This window comes from Haemorhous mexicanus, chromosome 1 (assembly GCF_027477595.1).
Source record: "Haemorhous mexicanus isolate bHaeMex1 chromosome 1, bHaeMex1.pri, whole genome shotgun sequence".
In the NCBI taxonomy this organism is placed as follows: domain Eukaryota; kingdom Metazoa; phylum Chordata; class Aves; order Passeriformes; family Fringillidae; genus Haemorhous; species Haemorhous mexicanus.
Genome location: NC_082341.1, coordinates 138,033,310 through 138,056,043, shown reverse-complemented (window position 1 = coordinate 138,056,043; position 22,734 = coordinate 138,033,310). Strand labels below are relative to the sequence as shown.

General features: G+C 40.3%; 1 protein-coding gene across 2 annotated transcripts in view; it reads right to left on the bottom strand.

Moving 5' to 3' along the window:
• Nucleotides 1–22,706, bottom strand: part of FZD6 (frizzled class receptor 6) — a 28,484-nt gene extending 5,778 nt beyond the window's left edge. Inside the window, exons 1-4 of one of the 2 annotated variants that reach the window (XM_059865080.1) lie at nucleotides 22,603–22,706; nucleotides 21,724–22,100; nucleotides 4,858–5,054; nucleotides 952–1,969 (exon numbers count right to left, since the gene is read on the bottom strand). In XM_059865080.1, coding sequence (XP_059721063.1) covers nucleotides 952–1,969; nucleotides 4,858–5,054; nucleotides 21,724–21,903 — 1,395 coding nt within the window. In that variant the 5' untranslated portion in view covers nucleotides 21,904–22,100; nucleotides 22,603–22,706. Of the gene's footprint in view, nucleotides 1–951; nucleotides 1,970–4,857; nucleotides 5,055–21,723; nucleotides 22,101–22,260; nucleotides 22,285–22,602 lie in introns of those variants that run through there. The other variant, XM_059865089.1, reaches the window with a different exon arrangement.
• Nucleotides 22,707–22,734: the final 28 nt, after the last annotated feature.

Genomic DNA, 22,734 nt, shown 5'->3' with positions numbered 1-22,734 from the left:
GATCATTCCATAATGCCTATGTTTTTATTCCTCATTTTTAATGATAGTTTATTGCAGCAAAAACATAGATGGGAAGTGTAATGCAATGAAAGATAACACAAGACACTTGCATTTCTTAGTGATGCTGTCTTCTAATATATTTGCTCTTAAATGGAAAGAAACAATACTTGTCAGTATATAAAACTCCCAGCAACAGCAGCAGATTTAATCTACTGAACATAGGCAGATTTAACTTAAAAGTCTTTCACATGAAGTTGGATTTTAAGAGGCAAATGTTAAACACAACCGCCTCCACTATTTTAAATTGAGGCTTTTTCTTTACTTGCCTTTTTTTTTTTTTTTGGTTGGTTTTTTAATAAAGAATTCTTCGCATTTCTGAAAATCAGCTTGCAAATGACAGCTATTGTGGAAAAAATACATGGGAAATTTGTTCTGTAATTTCACCTGGTTTACACTTCTACACTTAAAAGAAAAAAAAAGAAAAAAGTGATTCGAAATCTGTGGTTATAAGCAGCATTTAAAATCCAATTTAGTCTAAATTTTTAAGAATCATTATTTCAGCTTCAACCGAAATTGATGAATATTCAACTTATGTACTTTGATACTGAGCTTGGCACCAAAGTACTCAGCAAATACTTTTAGAAACAAATATTGTGGAGAACGACCGTCCTCCATCACAATTTGTAACATGAAGTTCAAAGATCATAAAAATGCTATATATTCTGATAGAGCTACAAGTTGAATTTAATTGCTGAATGCTACCAATTAGATTAAAATTTTCAAAGCAAAAGTAATATTCCATTGTTTTTTGACTTAAGAGGAACTAATCACTCCATGTTTTTGAACTGATTACTTAACGTAAAAATAATTTAGTCATTGCATGGCAGATACGCATAAGGGTTTTGGCTAATTAACTTTACGGTATTATTGATAAAGGAAACCATCACTTGCCTGATAAGGGCAAGGAATATGGTACTGGTCACAGTGGTCAAACACCCAAGTAGTTTCCCAGATTTTCCGGTTCACCAGTTCATAAACGTAACATCCAAGAAGTGCAACAAGAGGCACCAAGTACAAGCCACTGAAAACTCCAATGCGGATCATGAACTTCTTGAGCTTCTCCTGGTTCCGGCCGTCGTGCTGAATGACCTGGCGCACGTGGTTCAGAGAAATGATGCCGGCTAAAAGGAGAGAGAGACCGAAAAAGACACAAAGGCACAGCGGCAAAAGCACGAAGTACAGAGAGGCATCCAGGTCATAGAGACCCACAAAACAAACTCCACTGATATTGTCCCCTTCAACTTTGTTCATTGCAAGGAGCATAATGGTTAGAAAACCAGGTATTCCCCAGGCAACTGCATGGAACCACATGGCCTTTTGTGCAATAGCTTCACAGCTCCATTTTCTTCCCGCCGCAAGGAACCAAGTGATGGTCAGAATCACCCACCATATAGTTCCTGCCATCGTGAAAAAGTACAAAACCATGAAAAGGACAGTACAGGCTTTGTTTTGGGAGCCGAGAACAACAGTTTCACCGATTTCTAACTTCTCATCTGCCTCATTACAGGCAGTTCTGTTCCCAAGTAAAAATCCAATAAAGTACATTAGAGAGACTATGCTGTAACAGACAGAGTAATAGATGATTGGTCTCTCTGGGTATCTAAACCTTTTAACATCAATCAGAAAAGTTAGGAATGTGAAAAGCGTAGCACAAAGACAAAAGATTGAAACTATTCCAATGAAGCTTTTTGCCACATCCAATTCATAATTTTTGAAGTACATATTGGGACATGGGGGTGCACACTGATCGACTCCTAGAAACTTGTAGCCTTGTCCATTGGTAGTGTGTAGGTGTCGGGGACACCAGAATCCATAATCCCTTCGGATCTGGCTTGGGGTCTTCTGAGTTCCATGTATGTTTGTGGTTACAGCAGCAGTGGCAGGAGCAGCCTCATCACAACTGATTAACCTGAATAAGTAAAGAGAAGAGGAAATATCTCAATAGCCCTCATTCTCAACTAGAATTGATGCCTTAGGCTTTAGCTTTTATATTTTTCAGACTCTGTACTGCTTTAGTGTGTAGTTCTGAGCTTCATATTAAGGGATGCTCTCTTCACAGAGCAGCTAGACAAAACAGTTCCTTTCCTAGCTTGGAACTAAGGACAACCACCCAAATCTCAGGCCCAAGAGCATAAACAACATGGACTGAAGAAAGAAAAACAAGAAGGATGGGATTTCTTAACCTAAAGCTGTAACTGGACAATTAACTCCAACATACTAATGGACCAAAATTTATATAAGTGTGAGACCTCATGATCAGTCGTCCATTTTGTGACCATTTTGGGTTCATCTTGGGTGTAGCCTTGGCTGGGATCTTGTGCTGCTCAAGGTGTATCTATTGAGGCCTTCTAATAAATACCTACTTTATTCTTTAAATCTGTCTAGCCTTTCTTCTAGGTCAGCCTTGATAATGCATCAGAATCACTCCTTAGAAATATGAGAAAAATCTGATCCTAAGTACTGTTATATTTTATAGATGTTGCAAATGTGAAATTATATGAAAAAAAAATCAGATGGCATTACAAAAACCAAACTTCAACTATCTTTTTATTTCAGAAGATTTCAATCACATTTATTTGTTGCTCTCCAGCTGTTTTATAGTTTATGAAACACTACTCAAATTGCAATCATTCTACACTTTAGAATTATACTAAACTTTTACATATGTACATAAAATATTTACAGTACATATTTATTTTTCGAATTTGATAACAGACTGTTTGTGACAGCAAAATAATTGTGAAAATACAGGCTTCCAATTAAGGAAGAAGACTGATATCATACTTCCTGACTACTATATGATCATTAGAATTTTTTGGGTTGTACTTCTATGTCATTACCAACAGTAAACAACCCAACTGAAAAAAAAAACCCAACAAAAACCTAAGTAGAAAATGCAAGGACTGTCAAAATTATTAGTATTTTAGCAATTTTCTAGCTCTGTGATCTTAATTTAAAAACTGCTCAAGACTCAACTGCTCCAGGGTTTAACTGGACACAAGATGTGAATTTTTTATATGCTAAATACCGTATTAGTAGTGCTGGATGTAGCTTCAAATAAGATTATTTAACTCAAGCAGGTAAGCATTTACTCAAAATGGGATTAATGGTCACATGCATTCCAAGTTTAAGTGTACGTTAAAAGGAACAAGTTTCACATTCTAGCTTTTAAAGTAAAATTCTGTTACCTTGACATTCTCTGTCAAACACTATTACAAGAGCCTCTCAATTCAGTATCCAAGCTCAGCTGGAAACTCTTACAGTTCTTTGTTTTACTGCACATTCATGCTGTCCAACTAAATCTAGACTAATTGTTAAGAAAACTGATTCTATGGCAGATTCTTTCATTAACCACAGGCTGGATCAGTACATGTGGAAACAGAGTGAACTTCATTCACTCATTGTCCTAATCAGCTTCATGTTCATCTGTAAGAATACAGAAGTGTGAACCCCAGTATTCCAGTTACTGCCCATGCTCACACCAACTCCTCTTCCATGGGCTGCAGCAGCAGGATCTCTGCTTCTCTAAGAACATTCTCAGAATATGGACATGGACTTTTCAGTATTGGTTACCAGGGAGGTATCACTTCACATATGAACAGGAAACGTTCACTTTCAGTAAATGCTAACAGTTTTAAAGTAATTTAAAGCTGTACTAAATCCTACAAAAAACATAATTTGATTTAAAATGTCATTTTAAAGATATATTGAATAATTGGATTCACTTGTAATTGTCCTACATTTTCAAAATGATCCTTGAAGATATCTGCTGGCTGAGGGGCACTATTGTCACATAGAACCCCATAAAAAATGGGAGAAGTCAATGCCTTCTTGTCTTAAAATCACAATTTCTATTTTTCTGCACAACTTTGGGAAATGGCGTTAATGTCACTTGTCATATTGACTGCAGTACTGATTTTTATCAGAAGTCATCCACAGGACAACTGTCTCAGCACTCCCTCAGCCCCATCACAGATTAGCAACCGAATGTGGGGTAGAAAAATTGAGTTTCCAGTCTCTGCTCCTTTCCTGCACCTCTTGACCTAATGTGTGTTAACAAACAAAAAAATATCTGGCCTTAATAATTTATAAATATCCACAGCTGGAGGTCATAATGTCAAAAAGATTGCACTGGAGTGCTTCCAGTGGTTTCCATTTAAAATATATAGACATCTTTTCTTTTCATTAATAGAGGAAATATTAACTGTCGTCTATCTGAAACAGACATGTGAACACCTTTGAGGAAAAGGTGACATTTCAAAAAAAGGGAGTTTTGGCAGGCAGTACAGGAAAAGCAACACATTACTAGGTTGGCACATTCAAACAGTTAGGAGCAATGTAAGGTTTCTACCATGCAATGTTCTGGGTCTGCTGAAATACAGAATATTCTATATTTCATTATCTTAAGAGCAGTTACTTCTGAAACCCCTAATAAATTAAGCATGATCATCCCTAGTTTAGAGATCAGAAACCAAAGCAAAATCTATGCTGTAACATATAATATTTTAAACTTTCAGAAATGTACAGTGAAAAAGCTACCTCTTGCAAGGATGTGATTATTGAAAAGAACTGCTGCAGAGCTTTGTTGCAAAAACTGTCACAGGCAGAAAATTCAGGTGATAGTCTGAACGACAAAAAAGTTTTAATAAAGAAATGGTCCTGTGCACAAGCACTGCAGGGTCAGCATACTAAGGAAATTACTGCGAGGTGATATTTAACAGGCTGCTTCAGATTTTCAACTCAGTCTGTGTCAAACATGAAAATACCACTCCCACCACCTGTCAATATGAAAAATACCTGGTACATTCCAGCTCTTCAGGCCATGCAATTCCAAAGGTGTCCATCAACTGCTTACAGTCAGAATACACTTTCTCACAGAGGCTTCGACAGGGGTGAATCACATGAATCTGATCTAGGCAGGCTGGGACAAAGGCTCTGCACAGAAATGTGTGGACGTCTGGTGAACAGTGAAGATTCATAAGAATAAGGAAAGGCTACAGGGAAGAAAAAGGCTTTGGTTAGCAATTTTTAAAAGATAATTCAAAGCGTTAAAACTAACTTTCATCACTAGGGCTTTTAATCCTATGTAGGTTTGAAAAGATACTAGAAAATAGTGTTGGTTCAGCAGTTCTGAAAAAGCAAAACCCACTGGCCTGAGTGGTAAGAGGCTCTGTTGGCACTTCCAGCCCAGCCCTTGTCCCAGGATTTTGGACAACCTTTGGCTATCCAAACCTCATTTTTCCTATCTGACAATGTTAGAAATCTGAGTAATATTATTAATGCCCAAGATATTTAAAAACAAAGTAAAACATTGAGTTCCTCTGTACACCAATCAGCTTCTAAACAAATGCCCTGAGGTTTTCCAAGGCGTGTCTGTTCCTGTAGTTCCTGTTAGATTACATTTTCAGTCCTAAGTGGTGTGATGAACTCATCTCTCACACTAATGAAATTTAGGGCTTTTTTTGGTTGTTGTTAACGAGGTCTAAACATTATTTCTCATTTTTAAACATCTCATTTAAAATTTCTCTCAACATGATTGAGAATTTCTTTGCCTGGATTACCAAGTACCAGGCAGTGAGTAACTGATGACTATTCTTACTAGAGAATTCATAGAATGAAGTTTAACTTTTTCTGCTCAATGCACTCAATTGCTTATTCACAGTCAGACAGGCTTTTAAGCAAAAAACACCCAGCCTTTCTGTTCTACATTTTGTCAGCTTTATTGTTAGGGCAAATTATTTTGTCCAAAATACTACAGTATGTACAAATGTTATGTGCAATGTTAAACAGGGACAGTGCATGCAATTTTCAAAGCAATCTTTTAGTAAGAATTTTATTTAATTATTTGCCATCAATATCTAAGTCTCTCAAACATTCAACCAACGGCTGTAAAAGGAAAGATTAGATTCTGAGTCCAGAACAGTACTTTTTTCAACTTTCAAGTATCCCATGTCTGTCTGTCTGTCTATCCATCCATCCATCCACCTATATCTCCTTACCCAAGAAGCAAGTTTTGCTACTGAACATGCAGTTTAAAAGAGAAGACATTGCTAAATAAATTCCCTTATAACATGGAGTATCTACAAGTCCTTAAAGGACATTCCTGTAATAAATACAGGAATGTGCGGGGAGGAAGAAAGAAGATAAGGCAGAGCAAGAATAACATACGAGTGCTTTATGACAAACCAAAATAATGCTGGCAGTACCCTTCAGAGCACTCCAGCTGTGTGCTGCATCTGCACATGCCATTACAAGGGGCACACATTAGTTTGACCCCCTCTCTGAATGTCTTCTCTTGAACTGCCTTGGTTGGAGCCTAAGATTTGAGTATTTTGTGACAAGGACAGAAATGCAGCTCTGGTATAGTGTTCCAGTTTCATAAATTGGATTATTTCCTAAAGGCTGCACAGCTTCAGATGAAAAAAGTACTCAGGAGATTACCTTAAATGAATTAAATTCCCTTTGCATAATTATGATACTTCTTTTCTTCTCAATTGTTAATTTGTATTTGCTCTGTTCTTCCCGGAACACAGGATAAACAAAATAGCCTGGCTATTCATATTCAATTGTTACAGAAATTGAGTTTATTTTTGACATTGTCTCATATAATTTGTCTTGATTGTTATGAATTCCTCCTCTTTGTCACCCATAATTCATCTCATTCAATAAAAAGTAAAATTAATTTTCTAGAGTAAGTTTTGGACTACCAGCCAAAAACTTTTTCATCAATCTTATCTAGAAAAATAAAGATTTTTTAAAATCTCAGTATTTACATCAATGTAACTGAGTTTACCTACAGAGATATTTTACCAACTATTTTTACAAGCAACTTGACAGTTTTTAAATAGCATTTTCCAACACAGATAATAAGCTTACATATTTTAAGCCTGTTCCTTTGATACAGAAAATGAGCATAAAGAAAGCATCCAGAGACAAAAGTCAGGACAAAAAACCAACCTCTACCAATCTAACAGAGTTTCTGTCATCTGAAGCTACCTAAAAGCTAAAATAGCACAAAAATCGCAATGTGTATATTGATATTGTATATTAGAGGCAGATAACAAATGACAAGCAAAAATAAAATGTTCACGAAGGTTTTACTAAAGCATGCTGTCATTGTCTAAACACTCATTTAAAGAGCATATTTTATTTAAATGCAAAACCACCCTAACAGATACATTTAAAAATTTTTAGAAGAATGCTATGTTTAGCATATAATGTAATCAGAGTAGTATTCCAAGGACTTGGCTGCCAAGAGTAACTGTCCTTACAATATTTCTTTTATTTCTTTCAGCTTGCTAAAAATATTTACCTTCTGACACCTGAAAGTATGAGCACAAGAGCAAGAAGTTTGATGTTCTGAAAACACAAGCTGACCTCCTGAGTCAGACCATTCAGCTGGACACCTCATTCCACCCTGGCTGGTAGCAAGGGGGGCTGTAATAAGACAAGCTGACATCTCTTCCAGTTTCCTTACTATCAAGGGTTTAGGAAATATACTGCACATTGTAATACAACCTCTGTGTTGAGAAGACAGTGACAAACCTTTTTTCCTAAAATGTATCTTATCCCTTTTTCAAACATTTATGTTGGAACCCTTTGTAAAATATTACAGTAGTAAGTTGTCCTGCATAATTTAAGCAGACATTGGTGAGAAAATACTGCATTTTACCTGTTTATTGCAACTTCTGGTTTTGCAGCCTAATTTATGTTTTGACAAACAGGTAACAGATTGCACTATACTTTTTCCAGGTCATTTTGTCTTCCTGTTATAATTTTTACATTATTTTTATTTATTAGTATAGTAATGCTTTGAATTTTGATTTCTGCTTCTTTCATAATATACTTTGCCTTCCATTTGCCTTGACTAAATCTGAAGACTGACATCCCATGTCCAGTGACAACAAAGACCTTCTGAGTGACAGTAACTGGTAAAACACTGTGCCCACCCACTAGTACAGACAGTGGGTGGTACTCTTCCCCCATATTTATTACTCTGGGGGTTATTTTCCCCCAAGCTTCTACTCTGCATTTCCCTATCCTAAATCACACCTACCATTTCATTGTCCAGTTTCTTCTAGCACATGATCTCTCTGCAATTCTTTCATCCCATTTCGTTTTCTCAGCAAATTTAGTACCTATCCCTCCTCTAGGTCCATTTATGAATTAGTTTGTTATCAGAGGTTTCAGTACAAGTAACTAAGGGGAACCACTCTAGTGATTTATTTGGTCTAGCATGAAACTATCAGCTCAGGTTTTAATACCTCTTATTGAGAAAAAACCATTTATCTGTTTATTTATACCTACTTTTCTTCTTGTTCTTTAGGCAGGCATTGGAGAGCAAATTCTACAATGGGTTACCAACATAGTTTCTTTAAAAAATATAGGCTGTGACCATGTTTTTGGAAACTGAAGTATATATAATCTGAATTTTCCTTTTCAACAGAAGTATCAAGTCCCTCAAAAAACTAATAGATTTTACAGCCAATGAGTTTTCTCAACCAAAAAAAAAACTCCATAAAATGTAAAACTTTGCCTCAAGCGCACACAAATGGGATTTGTAAAATACAGATATATTTTCAGCAACTGCCTACTTTTACCATTTAAGAACATCAGAAGTGTTAGTGAATTGTGCCTGGAACTTTGCTAAAATGAGGTATATTTAAATGTGTGCTTCACTTCCAGCTAGCCAAAATGGAAAAGTTTGCTCATAGAAAATAGTATGTCTGCGTTTCCTGATGGACCCTAAAAGCAAAATCTTACCAAAACCAAACTATTTGCTTCTCCAGCTTCATAGTCTGGAAGCACAAAGTGAAGCCAAAATCACAAGCTCACTGACAGTAAAACACAGTTCCTTCAAGGACACTTTATCTGAGCCGTGGATGTCCCAACCACAAACCACATTTTACCCACGTGGTCAGCTGGGTAAGCTGCATGCATGCACATGCTGGTGTCCTAAGCATGCAAGTCTGGGATTAAACTCACAACCTTATACCATAATCCTTCTCTCTTCAGGAAGTTCAGTGTCTGCATGTGGCACAAACAAACAAAATTCACCCTTCCAGGAAACAAAGGCACTGGGCATTTCAAGCAATAGCAACCACAGCCCTGTCATATGCAGAAGAGATGAAAATCTGCACACTGGGTGGTAAGAGTGTTAAAAACAGAGTGAAACTACACTCTTTAAAAAACAGAAAGGGAGCCTCACACAGCCAAAGTTCTAAAATATAAAGTCCCATCTTCTTGACAATGGGAAACAAAACTCAGTAAATATAAGACAAGCTAGAATATTTTAACAATCTTTAAAAAACCAACAACACAAAAAAACCCAAACCAACAAACTAATAGCAACTGTAAAGTCAAAGATGATGTAGCCTGTAACAGCAAGAGGGGCATGCCTCAAGCACTATCAGTGAAGAACCATAGTAGGACTGTGGAATGCAAATTTTCCACCAACAAACACAAACACCTTATGAAGTTCTAGATTCCTTACAAGGTGTGTCTATGTTATATTTTCTCCAGCAGCAAAGACAAGCTACCTCAGAAAGCCAGTTATGGTGTGGTTCTACAAACAGTAGCAGAGAGAAGAGTGAGACAAGTGAAAACAAATGATGCAAAACGCAGAAAAACGTCTAAGTGCAAACATGTTCTTAAATGTGCTTTGCCAAGAAGTAAATTGCAACCTAGAACTATATATGGATCCTGTGCTCACCATGCTTCTCTGTTTTGTGCTTAGCAGGATTACAACTGCAAGACACAAGAGAAACAAGTTCATTATTCCATGCAAACATTTCAAATGCTCCTTTGTACCTCACCTCAGTCTGATCCTAGAGAGAAGCATTACCTGAGATGATCAGTCTCTGGAGTTCTGATGTATCATAACTACTAGCATATACCAAAACAAATAAGTGAAAATACTCTCCCATATTCTGCTGATTAATGTCACAGAGATGCTTTCATAATATAAAAAACGGTGGACTGAAATATCAAGGTCTTTGTTACAATCATCTATGGCAAACCTTTACTCTAAGAGACACAAAATACCTTGAATTGATGAGACACACAGAGGACCTGAGCCTTTGTTAGGCCACTGGAGTCAGACACCTAATACACTAACAACCTGCTCTCCTAACCACTTGGCTCTTCCTACCATGTGAAAGCATTTAGCTTCATTAATCTAGTTAACACTGAGCTTAACTGAGTTAAACAATGACAGACACTAACTGTCTCAGTGTTGAGCCATATCACCTCTTTGATACGTATCTTGTGACTAAAGGAGCAACACTACAACCTTGTTACTCACAGAACTCTGTATTTCAGTCACTGAAGCAAAGGCAGGCTTAAATCTCTATTTCTACAATTGTACTCCACTGTGTACCTCAGATTCCTACCTATATCAAAGATACACATTGTTATTCATGTAACTATGTATCTGCTTTGCAGGAAATAACACCCACCTAAATAATGAATAATTAGAGTTATAGAATATCTCAGATTGGAAGGGGCCCAGAAGGATCACTGGCTCCCTTACTTCTTGAAGGGCACCTTCATTATTAATAATTAAAAATTAATTGTTAATAATTTACAGTACCATACAAACAAACCTACTATCCAGTACAGAACTGAAGTACAGCCTCAAACCCTAAACCAAATATATTTATAAACATGTAAGTTTTCAGATGTGATAGTCAGGAAATATGGCCATGGTCAATCACAGTGCATATAAACTATCTCAGAAGAGGAGACAGTAATTACTCTTCATACTCACAGAGTTACACTAACAATCTTCACAGTATCTTTAGCCACTTTTACAATGATAATCTGTGTCAATTAAAAACAGTGGAGCAAGTATGGCACGGCTGATTTAATCCTATACTATTGTTACAATGGAGTTATCCTCAACTGGATGCAAACAAGATTAGCATCACACCCAGAGAGATTAATGCCTTCATACAATTCCTAGACAGGCTGGCAAGGGTGGCAATTTGATGATGGCCATAGTGAATCAGCTGCCAAGAACCTCTGACTTCTAGTTCATGCACAATTAACTAAGTCATGATAAATAAATGTCCCAACACATGAAACTAAATGAAGGATGAAATTTACAAGTTCAATAGATTCAAAGCAAGGTTGAGAAAAGACTAGGTTTTTTCCCATTGGAAGTTACATTGATGAATTTAGATCAAAGGCAAGTTAAATACACTTAATTTGATACGTAAGGATTTTGCAGGAAGCTGCAAAAGTGTCAGTGTCTTGTTGCTACATGCCTGCTAAAAGCTGCTACTTAACAGAACTGCAAAACAGGAACATGGGAATGCCCAGAAACATTAGTGTAATGCCAACCATCCTTTAAACCAGCAAGGAACATGGTATGAGCTCATTTGAGAGCCCATACACACCATGTCTCTACCTGAGCTGTGAGTAATAATCAAGTACTGCTGCCAGCAGCAAGTATCAGCTGTAATCTGTATTTTCTCAATTCAGTTAAAATTACATGGGTAAACCAACAAAAGTTTTTCAGGACTAAAAGTCACCATTTATATTTTAGCTATAAACGTATATAAAATGTATATTATAAATCTGAATACTTTTAAGTTTAATATGTATTATTAGTGCATCTTGATTTGACAGAGGTAAAAAGAAAACCATCAAACATACATGAATTTGATTTCTATTTTAATAAGTTGCTTTAAAAAAAACAGCATTACTTTCTGCAGCTTTCACAATAAACTAAAAGTACATGAAGTTGTGTTTAATCTAAAAGCTTTTCAAACACTTTTAAAATGTAATCAACTTAACATTTACATAGATAAGAATGAAGTATTTTGTCAGAGTACAAAGTAGGTTGCCCCCGTAGTTTAAAAGACAATAGTGTAAGTTTCCTACTCCAGGAAATCTGAAGTTCAAAGAGCTGGTAGAGGCTAGGAGTGGTGCAGAGAAAGAAATGGGTAGTAAACAAGCAGTGGGACAAACGATGCTGTTCTGCAGAAAGATGTTTGCAAAGATATAAGCTTATTTTTGTCCTTCAACCGAACAGCAAAGGCAACACATGCACTTAGACTGTCAAAGGGCTGTGAACAAAGCCTGGGCACAGCCCAGCATGCAGTGGCTGATAAGCTGGACTGTGCCCAGCAGCGCTCCTCCCACAGCCGGACCAGGAGCTGCTGCCGCTCAGCGCCTGAAGATCAGAGTTTAGAGGGCAAAGGATGGCAGCTGAGCCTAAAAACCCCTGGGCTGTCAAGTGCCCAGGGACCGGCCGGCAGGCAGCCAGGTGCCCGTGGGGGCGGGCTCGGAGGGACTGAGCTTCACCACCCGTCCAGGCAAGAGTTCAGATGCCGGGCTGGGCAATCGCTCAGGGAGCCCAATCGCCCAGCGGCCAAATGTTCAATGTACCTGCAACAACAACGAGACTGTCTGCAAACTCTTCACCATCACTCCCCCAACACATGCAATATACCTACCTACATACATACACACACACATCTATGTGTCTGCATATACATTCTGGTCTGAACTTTCATATTAGCTATTCAAAGGGCTTATGGGAATATTAATCAAAAATCCTACCAGGGTAAGGATAAAGTACATGGGGGAATGTTTTCAAAGGTCAATAGGACAGCAAGGCACTCGTGCACTTTCAAAAAAAGGTAAAACAAACTCCATAAAACTACTCCAATACCACTCCTTGGCACTAAAGCTGCCATTGACACTATAAATGGGCACAGACACAGAAGGATAAAGGCTATTCTGCTTTTTTACTTTTATACACTCTGAACGGTTTTGTACTAACTGCACAAAGCTGCAAGATATTCTGAGTTGGAAGGGACTCACTAGGACCAAGTCCAACTCAAGAGAACAAACCACACAGGGATCTAGCAACAGAATTTCTTTCTGTAGTAAAACAACTTAATTCCATATTTTCTCTTTAAGTATTTTCACATGCAAAATAAAAATACATATATACCTATATTTTTTAACTATAGCAAAGATTATAAACAATATAAACAGGAATATTACATCTCACTATCTGAAGCAAACTGAAGTACAAGTATTTCAAATACTTTTCAAAATAGCTTATGACCAAAATCCACTGCATTTTTTTGTTTTAACCTAAATTACAGCTTGACCTAAATTATAGATATTCCAGCCTCTGCAATCTACAGTCCTTAAAAAAATGAGAGCTTTTTTCCCAAGTGTTACAGAACTGAACTATTTTTACAAAGATTTTCAGTTATACATTGTATCTGGTTTAGGTTTTGTGTAAACTAGACAGCATAAAAGACATAAAACTATAAGTTAACTGAAGGAAGGTATACTGCAGGCCCTCAGACATCTGAAATCTAGACAGAGCTCCATTACATCTGGACTGTAGTAGCATAAGAATCTCAAATCTTAAATTCTCCTTGTATTTGTCATGTGTTAAAAGAGTACATGGATTTATTGCTAAACTTTTGTGCAGCATTCAATGTAAAGGATTACCTGTAATAATGTTGATAGACAGTCTTATCTTTAAAAAAGCCCTCCATTTCTAAGAAATTCCAGCAGAAGTCATTACTGCTCTGGTTCCAAAAGTCAGCCAGATTTATGCTTTCCCCTCTCTCTGTGAGTGTGGAGACACACTTCAGCCCAACAGCACTGCCCAAGTTACCAGAGTAGTAAACCTGCATCGTTTCTTTCTTGCCTACTGCATTTTTAAGCAGTCTTAAATGAAAACTTTGGTAGTCTTAAAAAAACCAACTTTGTTATGATGTAGGAGATGTCAGTCAGGCATGCAGAAGTCATTTGACTAAGCTGAAGCCCATGAAGCTGCAGTCACCTACCTCAGCATCTGCAATCATTACCTGTCTTCTGCTTTCACTACTTCCAGTTGGTCATACTTTGAGACACTCCCCAGTTTTGAATGCCTGCATTAGACACCATTTCCTTATTGTTAGCCCACAGTGCTCATCTTGATGACACTTCCCTCATTATCCTCCTTATTTCTCCTATTCTAAAAACTTAAGGCCACCTTTTCTTTCTCCCTGTCATTTGTGGGCCACATTAACCTTCGACATTTAATGTTCTGTTTGTAGCTCCATGTGTAATCCCCAGTGAGATCCCCCACCCAGCTGGATTCTTAGAATGGTGCACCTTGTACCTCCCTTGCAAGAGCATTAGCTCATGTGAAACAGTATGCAGATGGGACATGGCATCCTAGCAGGTATTGCTAGGTCACCATACCATGAGGCTGGATGGCTACAGTCCCTCTCCAGAATAGTAATGCTTTTAATTTTTTATGCAGGGCAACTGTTGGAGAGTTTGGTCACTAAGTGTTTTGTGGCAGTAGCTACTGAGTCTAAAGAAATCTGGATATGTAATACAGCATGAACCTAACTTGGAAGGATGTGGTTATTCTCTGAAATAACTTGATCTACCAGAAGTTTAAGTACAGGAAAGGTGGATTTTTTTTTTGTTCTTTTTTTTTTTTTTCCCCAGGAAGCTCTTGTCTAGAGGAGAGGTCTCTTCAGTAAGAGGACATCCCTACTGTCCTACAAAGACTGATCATCCAGGCCTCTCTCCCCCCATATATAGTAGCTTACACAGCTCTTAAACACCCCTGCACACCTCTCCCAATAGCTAAGCAGAAATCTAGCAAGTCTCCACTTGTCTACACTACACAGCTCAGAAGAAGAGGGCAGACATATGGATCTTTTACTCTGACAGGCAAATTACCAACGTGTTACAGCAATCACAGATGCACACAAATACACAGAAAAGACCCAGAAAGGCAACCATGTGACAAAGGAACTATGTTTGCCCCTAAGGGCTTGTGAATCAACAGTCAGCAGTGAGAGAGAGAAAAAGGCAGCAAATTTTGTGGCACAGCTATTCCCATCCCCTTCTTTTGAATACAGTAAAGAACTAAAGAGATGACACAAAAGTAATTTTAGAAATTGTCAGCTTTAATTACTGCACTGTCAAACTAGAAAAGAAACCATGGATTTGTGACCACATTCCCCATCCAATGTGGTTAGTTTCTGAACCATTTGCTTTTTATGGTCTTTATCAATGAAGGCATAGGTAACATCTTGTAGCCAAGCTGTTACCCTGAACATCCATCCTGCAAATGGAAAACTAAGCCTGCATTCCACCTCCACCAGCACACAACAAGGGCCTGAGCTCCATCCAGCCTCCTGACCCATGCAGCACTGTGGGCAAAGAGCATCTCACACCTGAACGTCACAAAGCTCGCTTCAGAAAGACATCAGGATCCTCTGCCATTCTTAGGCTAGATTTGTACACGACAAACATCAGAAGCCTTGCTAAGATGTCCCACAATGTACCTTGGTTCACCAAATCCTTCAAGACTGCCCAGTTGCTGTTTCCAGAGCTGCCGCAGGCCAATGCACTGGGTGTGAGTTGCTACCCACTTGTTGATCCCACACAGTTTGACAGCTCACAGACAGCAGAGGGCAAACAGTGTGGACCGCCAGCACACAGCAATATACAATTTTGCCCTACTTGCCAACTACTCACAGAAAGATATGTGAAGATGACCTTCAAAATCATGGTCACCACATCACCCTCAGCAGACCTATCCTCCCTAATCTAATGCTAGGTTTTACGAATGACCAGGTGAAGTTCACAAGGTTCCATTGGGCAGCAGCCACTTCCATAAAAACACGAAGACAATATGAAAATTGCACCTGTGTCTCAAAGCTTTGTACCCACTGCTCTCCCCAACTCCAAGGATGATGTGCTCTCAGCAGACAGCTCAGCTCCCAAGCCCTAACTGCCTCCTATCAGTGAAGGCAAAGTAGTTACAAACTCAGTAGCTCTGTTCCTGTTTTCGTTCTCTATACAATAGTTTTAGGGAAGCTGTTCTGTTCATCCACAGGTGTCCTCTAGGAGTAGGCTACAGCCACAGGACTAAGTCCATCCTTGCCTTGATTTAGCCAGTAACTGCAGATTTGAGTGTGGAGAAGAGGGAATTAGAGACAAGGCTGCACAGCAGGACTAAGAAACCCGTGTTTCACAACACCAACATCTTGCAGTTACACTTGAACATTAACCAGGGCACAGCAGAACGGACAGACATTTGCAGGAGACAATCAGCAAGATACCATGGTATTTCTCAGAAGTCTGCTGTTGACAAAGATCTGCAAAGCAGCCTTCTATAGGCCAGGTTCAGATCCCATGCACAGTGAGGCTGGCCAAAATCTAACCCAGAGCAGAACTCCTCTGTCTCAGGTGGCAGACAGGTAAGAAGGGCGCTGACAACTTCACCTAGTAATCCACTCCTGTAACACCAAATTACTTGCTAGAACAGGCATAACCTCTGAATATGGATAGAGAGGAGGCTCTTGGAATCACACTGTCAACACCATCTCCAAGAACCCCAGCTAGCATCTCTTTGCCAAGCAAGCAGTACTTTGGACCCCCATGCATTCTAAACAGCATCCTTGCAGAACAAAGAGCAAGGCAGTGCTATTCACATTATCAAGTGGGCAAGTCCTGTTGCTCAGAGAAAACAGCAGCAGACTTTGCAGATGACTGATATGCTCAGAGCCAGGGTAATGGGATTAAACACAGTCACCCGTCTGCTTTCAGTCAATCTGCACAAGCCAGTCACACTCGAAGGGCCTCAGTACCACAGGTAACAAACACATTTTTAGTGGCTGTAATTTACTATACCCATAGGAATCAGCAAAAATGGTTTATGAATGTTACTATAAGCACCATTCTAAGAACTAAACACAATGTATGTTTCTTTGGAATACCTGAGAGCAAGAGAGCACAAAAAATGAACACACTTCCCAAATTTTTATGTTATTTTACAAAATTACACAGATAATTCACATGTTTTCAAACCCTCAGTCAATGCTTTTCTGCAACTTCCATGGTGATGCTCAAAAGAATTACTCATGTCCAACTATTCCATATTTCTTGAGACATAACCAAAAGAGAAGTCAGTTGTACTGTCTTGTATTCCCTTTGATCCATATGAAGTATGTATAAAAAATACTTTGGCATCTGCCAACTTCCATTTAACAAGCATCAATTTAACAAGCATCAATTTCATCACCACAATCTTTCGTGACATGCACTACATTCTGAGAAGCTAGAAAGTTACCTTAGTTTATAAACAGTAACACATGATGTTCTAAATTTACCATTTTTTACAAAAGCCTTCCCTGCTCCTTAGTACCGCGGTAAAGAGACAACAAAAATGTTACAACCAAAATATGAATTAAAGACCCCTTTGTGCTTCTTCCATTGGGTCAATGTCCACAGCTCTGCACACATTTCTCCACTTCAGGGTCTGAGGCAGCACCAGGGACAAAACATAACTCCAAGCAGATCAAGAATACTGACTGTTTTCCTAAAAGATGCTGAGATTTAAGCTTCAAGTACTAATGTTTCATGTATTACACCAAGCACTGCTCATGTGGAGCACAATTGAGAAGCAAAGACTCTAAAGATTAAGTAAATTCACACCTGTGCTACTTTGCAGGCTATCCCAGTAATAACCTTTTCACAAAACAGCACTTATTTCCCCTAAACTCCCAACCTACAGTGGTAGACTGCTTTTTCCTTCCTGTGTGTATACACACACATACCAATTTAAGCTTGCAGACACAAGGTTTGCAGCTTTTTGTAAGTATTGTTATATTAAATTACCTGCAAATTTGGATTTAGTGGAAGCAAGTGAAGCCATTACATTAGAAATTTTAACTCCTGCAACTTCAGCATTAAACTCTGGAACGAACTTTTTAACCCCCTCTAAATGGCTTTGTTTAAACTGATCCCAGTTCTCACACAATTTCTGCCACTGCTGCAGCCAGCTGCATTTAACCCTCCACAGACATGCACATGCACATTCTGGCACATGGCCATGAACTCAGAAGTGAATGGAAAACCCACTACTGAATCATTTTTTCAGTCTCTCTGAGGTACTTCATTGTTCTCTGTGCAACATTTTCCAGTGTTTTCTATAGTCTGCTCTAAAAGCTCACTGGCAAGCCTTTTCCCTTTGTACTTCTACAGACCTGTGGATCTCTCCCACATCAGGAAGTCTTAAGGGCTTGTCTCCTGTGGACACATTCCAGAACTGCAGCAGAACAGATTAAGAGATATGAATGTAAGTTACAACACACTAACCCTCTGCCTTGATGGAATAACGCCTTCAGCTGACAACCTATACCAGGACAGTTTAAGAAGGAATTACTTTGGAATTAGAAGTGACTTGTTTTTGTGGATGACCACGAGGGGGAGTTACACCTATTTAAGTACAGCTGGAATGAACCAGAACCAGATCTTCTGTTATGTCCACTTATTTTCCTCATCAGACAAACCCTAGATCTTCCACCTCCCAATCTGAACTAGTAGTAACAAGAACAGTTACTGATAAACTGCTTTGAGATACAGAGATGGTAGGCATCTGCAAATAATCAGATTCCACAGTCATGCAGCTGTTTAGCAAACATACACAAAACTTCACGCCACAAAACCATGTGGTTTTACTTTCCTAAAGCCACCATTTGTTGTGTAAACAAAATGAATCCAAATATAAAGTAATACTCAAGAAGCCAAAACTCAGTCTGTCAAGTTGAAAGCTCAAAATTAAACAAAATAAATAAACATGTGAATGGAGGGAGCAACTGGAAATTATATATTTTTTTATTGCAGAAAACAAGATCCCAGAGTGACTATCCTCAGTAGCCAGAACATCCGTAACAGAGGCCCTAGGACTGAGTTAGTCATCATCCTGCTCTAGTCCTTCAGTGTTCTGGTTTATAGCACATCATTATGAACAGCTGATATATAAGGCAGAATTGTAAAACCATGTATCAGCTGCTTTCCTTGAAGACAACCACTACCTGAGACAGTAGCTCCACATCATTCTCTTCTGGAGGATTACTGTGAAGACACCATCTAGAAATATCAATTTAATACATTCCCAGCACAGCCCTTCTTGCTATAGAACACTGCCTCGCAGAAGAACACACCTGTAGAGCCTTCAGAGCAGGGCACTGTGAGTTACCACTGTTTTGGAAAGTGAACTTTACCTTGAGGTGAGACTTGCCTCCTTGACAAATCTTGGTCCTTTTGGGGAGTAAACACTCCCCAAAAATTCTTAGAGGGGATAGAAACATAAACCTGGATTAACACTAGGGGTGTCTGCACAAAATATTTTTGATTTCTGGAAGAAGTTCCTACCTTGTTGCTTAGGATACAGGGTGCAAAATACTGCAGGCCTCAACCTCAAAACCCTGTGAGACCTTACAGACCAAATATGTAAATCTCATGCCCAATTTTAAGAACATGCAGGGGGAAGGGAGGGGGAAGAGCCAGACAGAATTAAAAAAGAAAGCCTTTAAGCATTCCTACTGAGGATCAAAGGAAAGCACTTCTATAGAGTGAAAACATGCCATTAAAATTCTTTCTTAGGTATGAATGAAATTTGGACTGAAAATTACAAAAAAAATTAAGCTCTTAAAACAACAGAAGTCTCCTCCACTCCTAACACACTGCCTTGTTATGGCTGCAAACTGAAATTAAACACTATTCCAGAAGTGAGTGACTCCTCTTCCCCTGCTGCAATACTGAAAATCCCCTGAAAAGCAGAACCCTTTGATAATCCTGAAAAGGTTCTCTGTTGCAATCAACTATGGACAAACTGGCACAGTTACTGAATGACATGAAGAATGACATCAAATATGTGACACTGGTACACACCGGTCCCACTCAGAAAGAAGGCCCAGCAATGAACCATGGTAAGCTTTTACCATATCAATTCCAAATCTAACCACTAGCAGTGGATTCAACATGAACTTCATACAGAATGCAAGCAAAGACCCTTTCACCTGTAAAGCAGCTGTCTTAAAAATTCACTTTGACCAAGTAATCCACCATCACTGCTGGACCACAATAAAGGCAGGCAGACCACCACACAAGAGGCAGTTCAGAAATGTCTGCAAAGCACCACAGTAGTTAGGAATACCAAATTAGAGGCCAGGAAGTGGGAATGACAGGAGACTAGGAAGCAAATCAAAGAGAGTAGGCAAATTAAATCCTAATAGACACTGTTGTTCCCTGCAGCCACCCAGCCAGTTGGCTGAGTAGTAATCCAAAACTAGTAGTCAGGTTATAAGGGTGACAGAATGGAAAAAGAGAGAAAACAAGAAAACTTCTCACTACCACACAATTGTTAATGAAATAGCAATACAAGAAGGCAGGTAGCTATATGTAAGGGAAGCCATGAAGACTTTCCAGGAGGAACTCCCCCCACACATGCACTAGGCACAAGTTACTGACAGTTGAGAAAAGTAAGTCATAGCAACCTAATAAAAATGGCTCTGTGGTCTCTCTGCCCTAACAGCAGCATGACTGGAAGGCACAAATACTGAAAAGTGCTGGCTCAACGGCTGCAGTTAACACACACCAAGTCAGAAGCAGCAGCGTACCTGAGGAGATAAAGTGGCAGGCACTGCAGGAAGCATTCCTGAGAAGTGATGGCTAGAGAAGCACTGCACAACTCACAGCTGAAGCCTACAGCCTGCCTTCCAACTAAAAAGCCCTCAATTTGTCAGAGATCGGCAGCAAATTCAGTTGCCTGCATACTGATGGCTTAACGTTTGATACCAGAATTTCTCACACATCCACACCGGGCTGACAAAACCAATGTGAAACCAAAGCCTGTGCTATTCCAGGCTGGCAACTGGCAGGGAATCGTGATTATCCCAAGCAACACTAAAAACATGTTTCGGCAACTGAACCAAGCTCCTCCTCCAAGCTCCTCCTCTGTAAACAGTATGCAAATAAGATTTTGGTAGCAGTACCTCCAACACCACATAGAACTTTTTTTAAAACAGCAATTTAATATTCACCTCACTTCTGTTGCACTCTCTGCATAGTACAAGACACTGAGCTTTTCAAGACCTGTGCTAAGATTTCCCCCCTCCTCTTACCACTGAAAAGCCATTATTAAAACAGGTTTAAAACTTGTTTTACAAGCCTCTCACCCAGAGAGGCTCTCGCCCTTCACAGGTATTGCTATGGGCAAAGCCTTTCCACAGCGTGGCATATTCTCAGGGGAGTCACACTTACAGTCATTTCAGGTAGTGCTTATTTTCAGTTTAAAAGAGTAAAAGTCGTTCTTTCAGTCAGAAGTTTCAGCACCCAGTCAGAAGACAACAGAATGCAAAAGCCACAATAGAGAATAGGGCTAAGAATAGCTTCAGGTGATCCTCCTTTGTAGATGTAAGGTGACAGAGGAGCAAACAGTATCTTCTAAATATGATTTTTGCACTGAGTTCAGGCAGGGCAGGATATCATAAACTATTTCTCCTGAGAATTTCAACAATTGTTCTGTATAACAGTAAGGTGCCTGAGCTATATGCGATGAGCTCTGCCAAAATGCTCTGAATAGCCACACTGCTGTGCTACACCCATTCCTCTTCCACTCTAACACAGGATCCAAGGCAGGGTGGAGGGAGGAAGTCGGTAGCTCCCTTACATAGTGCTTTAGAAGGAACTCTGTTTGAAGACACATCGACTCACGAAACATTACCAGTCTTGTCATTCAGTGCAACAGGTATCCCAAATAATTTCTTAATGACAAATTTGTTACATACAATTTTGGGGGGGGGCGGGAGGGGGAGAAAGGGGTGAGAAACTTACGTCCATTTTGCGAGCAGCTGTGTCCTGATCATAGTGTCCCATGAGGTTTGGGAAAAAAGTCATATTGTAAGGCATTCCTGAACATCTGGAAATAGTAATTGGCTCACATGTGAATAAGCTGTGCCCTTGCACCAAAGCTAGAAGTAAACAGCAGGTCACAAACAACACAAGTGCTCCCATTTTGTCAGGATTTCCAACTTCAGCACATCGCTCTGTTCAGTAGTTAGACCGGCGTTGCTCAAGGATAAAACCATGCATCTTCCTCTGCTAGCTCCAGCGCAAGGCAGTACGGCACACAATCAGACTCCTCAGAGCTGCTTTAGCTATCGCCCCATTTTAGCTGCGCGCGACTTTTCTAAATCCCTTCTTCTTCGAGCCTGTACGTGCAAAGACGGGACAGAAAAGTGAACAGTAGAAACAACCCGACCGCGACCACCCGTCCGAAGGCTGAGCTCGGCCTCCCGGCCGGCCTGCAGGCGAGAGGGCGGCTCCGGCCGGGCCGGGTGCCCCCTGCGGCGCCTCCCCGACCCCACACACCCCGCCGGGGCCGCGGCTCGGCGCAGCCGCGCTCCGGGAGCTGCGCGTTCGTTCCCCCGCTCCCGCCAGGGCCCCGGAGCCGCTGCCGCTCCCAACGCCCCGTTCCCAGCCCCGCCCTGCGAAGCGGCACCCGCGGGCTCGGCGGTGCAGTCGGCCCAGGACCCGGGGCTCGCCGGGCGCGGCCCCGGCGCCGCATCCCCGTCACGCCCGGGCCGCGCCCCCACCGCCCCCTCACCGGGACCCGCCTCCCGGCGGCCACCCCGCGGCAACGCTCCGAGTTGGAGTCGCTGCTCCCCGGGACGAGACGGGACGGGGCCGTGACCCGCTGCCCGCCGCACTCACCGGTGGCGGCCCCTCCGCGATGGCCGCCCCGCGGCACCTGCAGGATGTGGCGTCTGGCGGGCGGGGCGGGGCGGCTGCACCTTCCCGCCCCGGCGGGGCTGCGGGCCGGTGGCGGCGGGCGGGGCCCAGGCG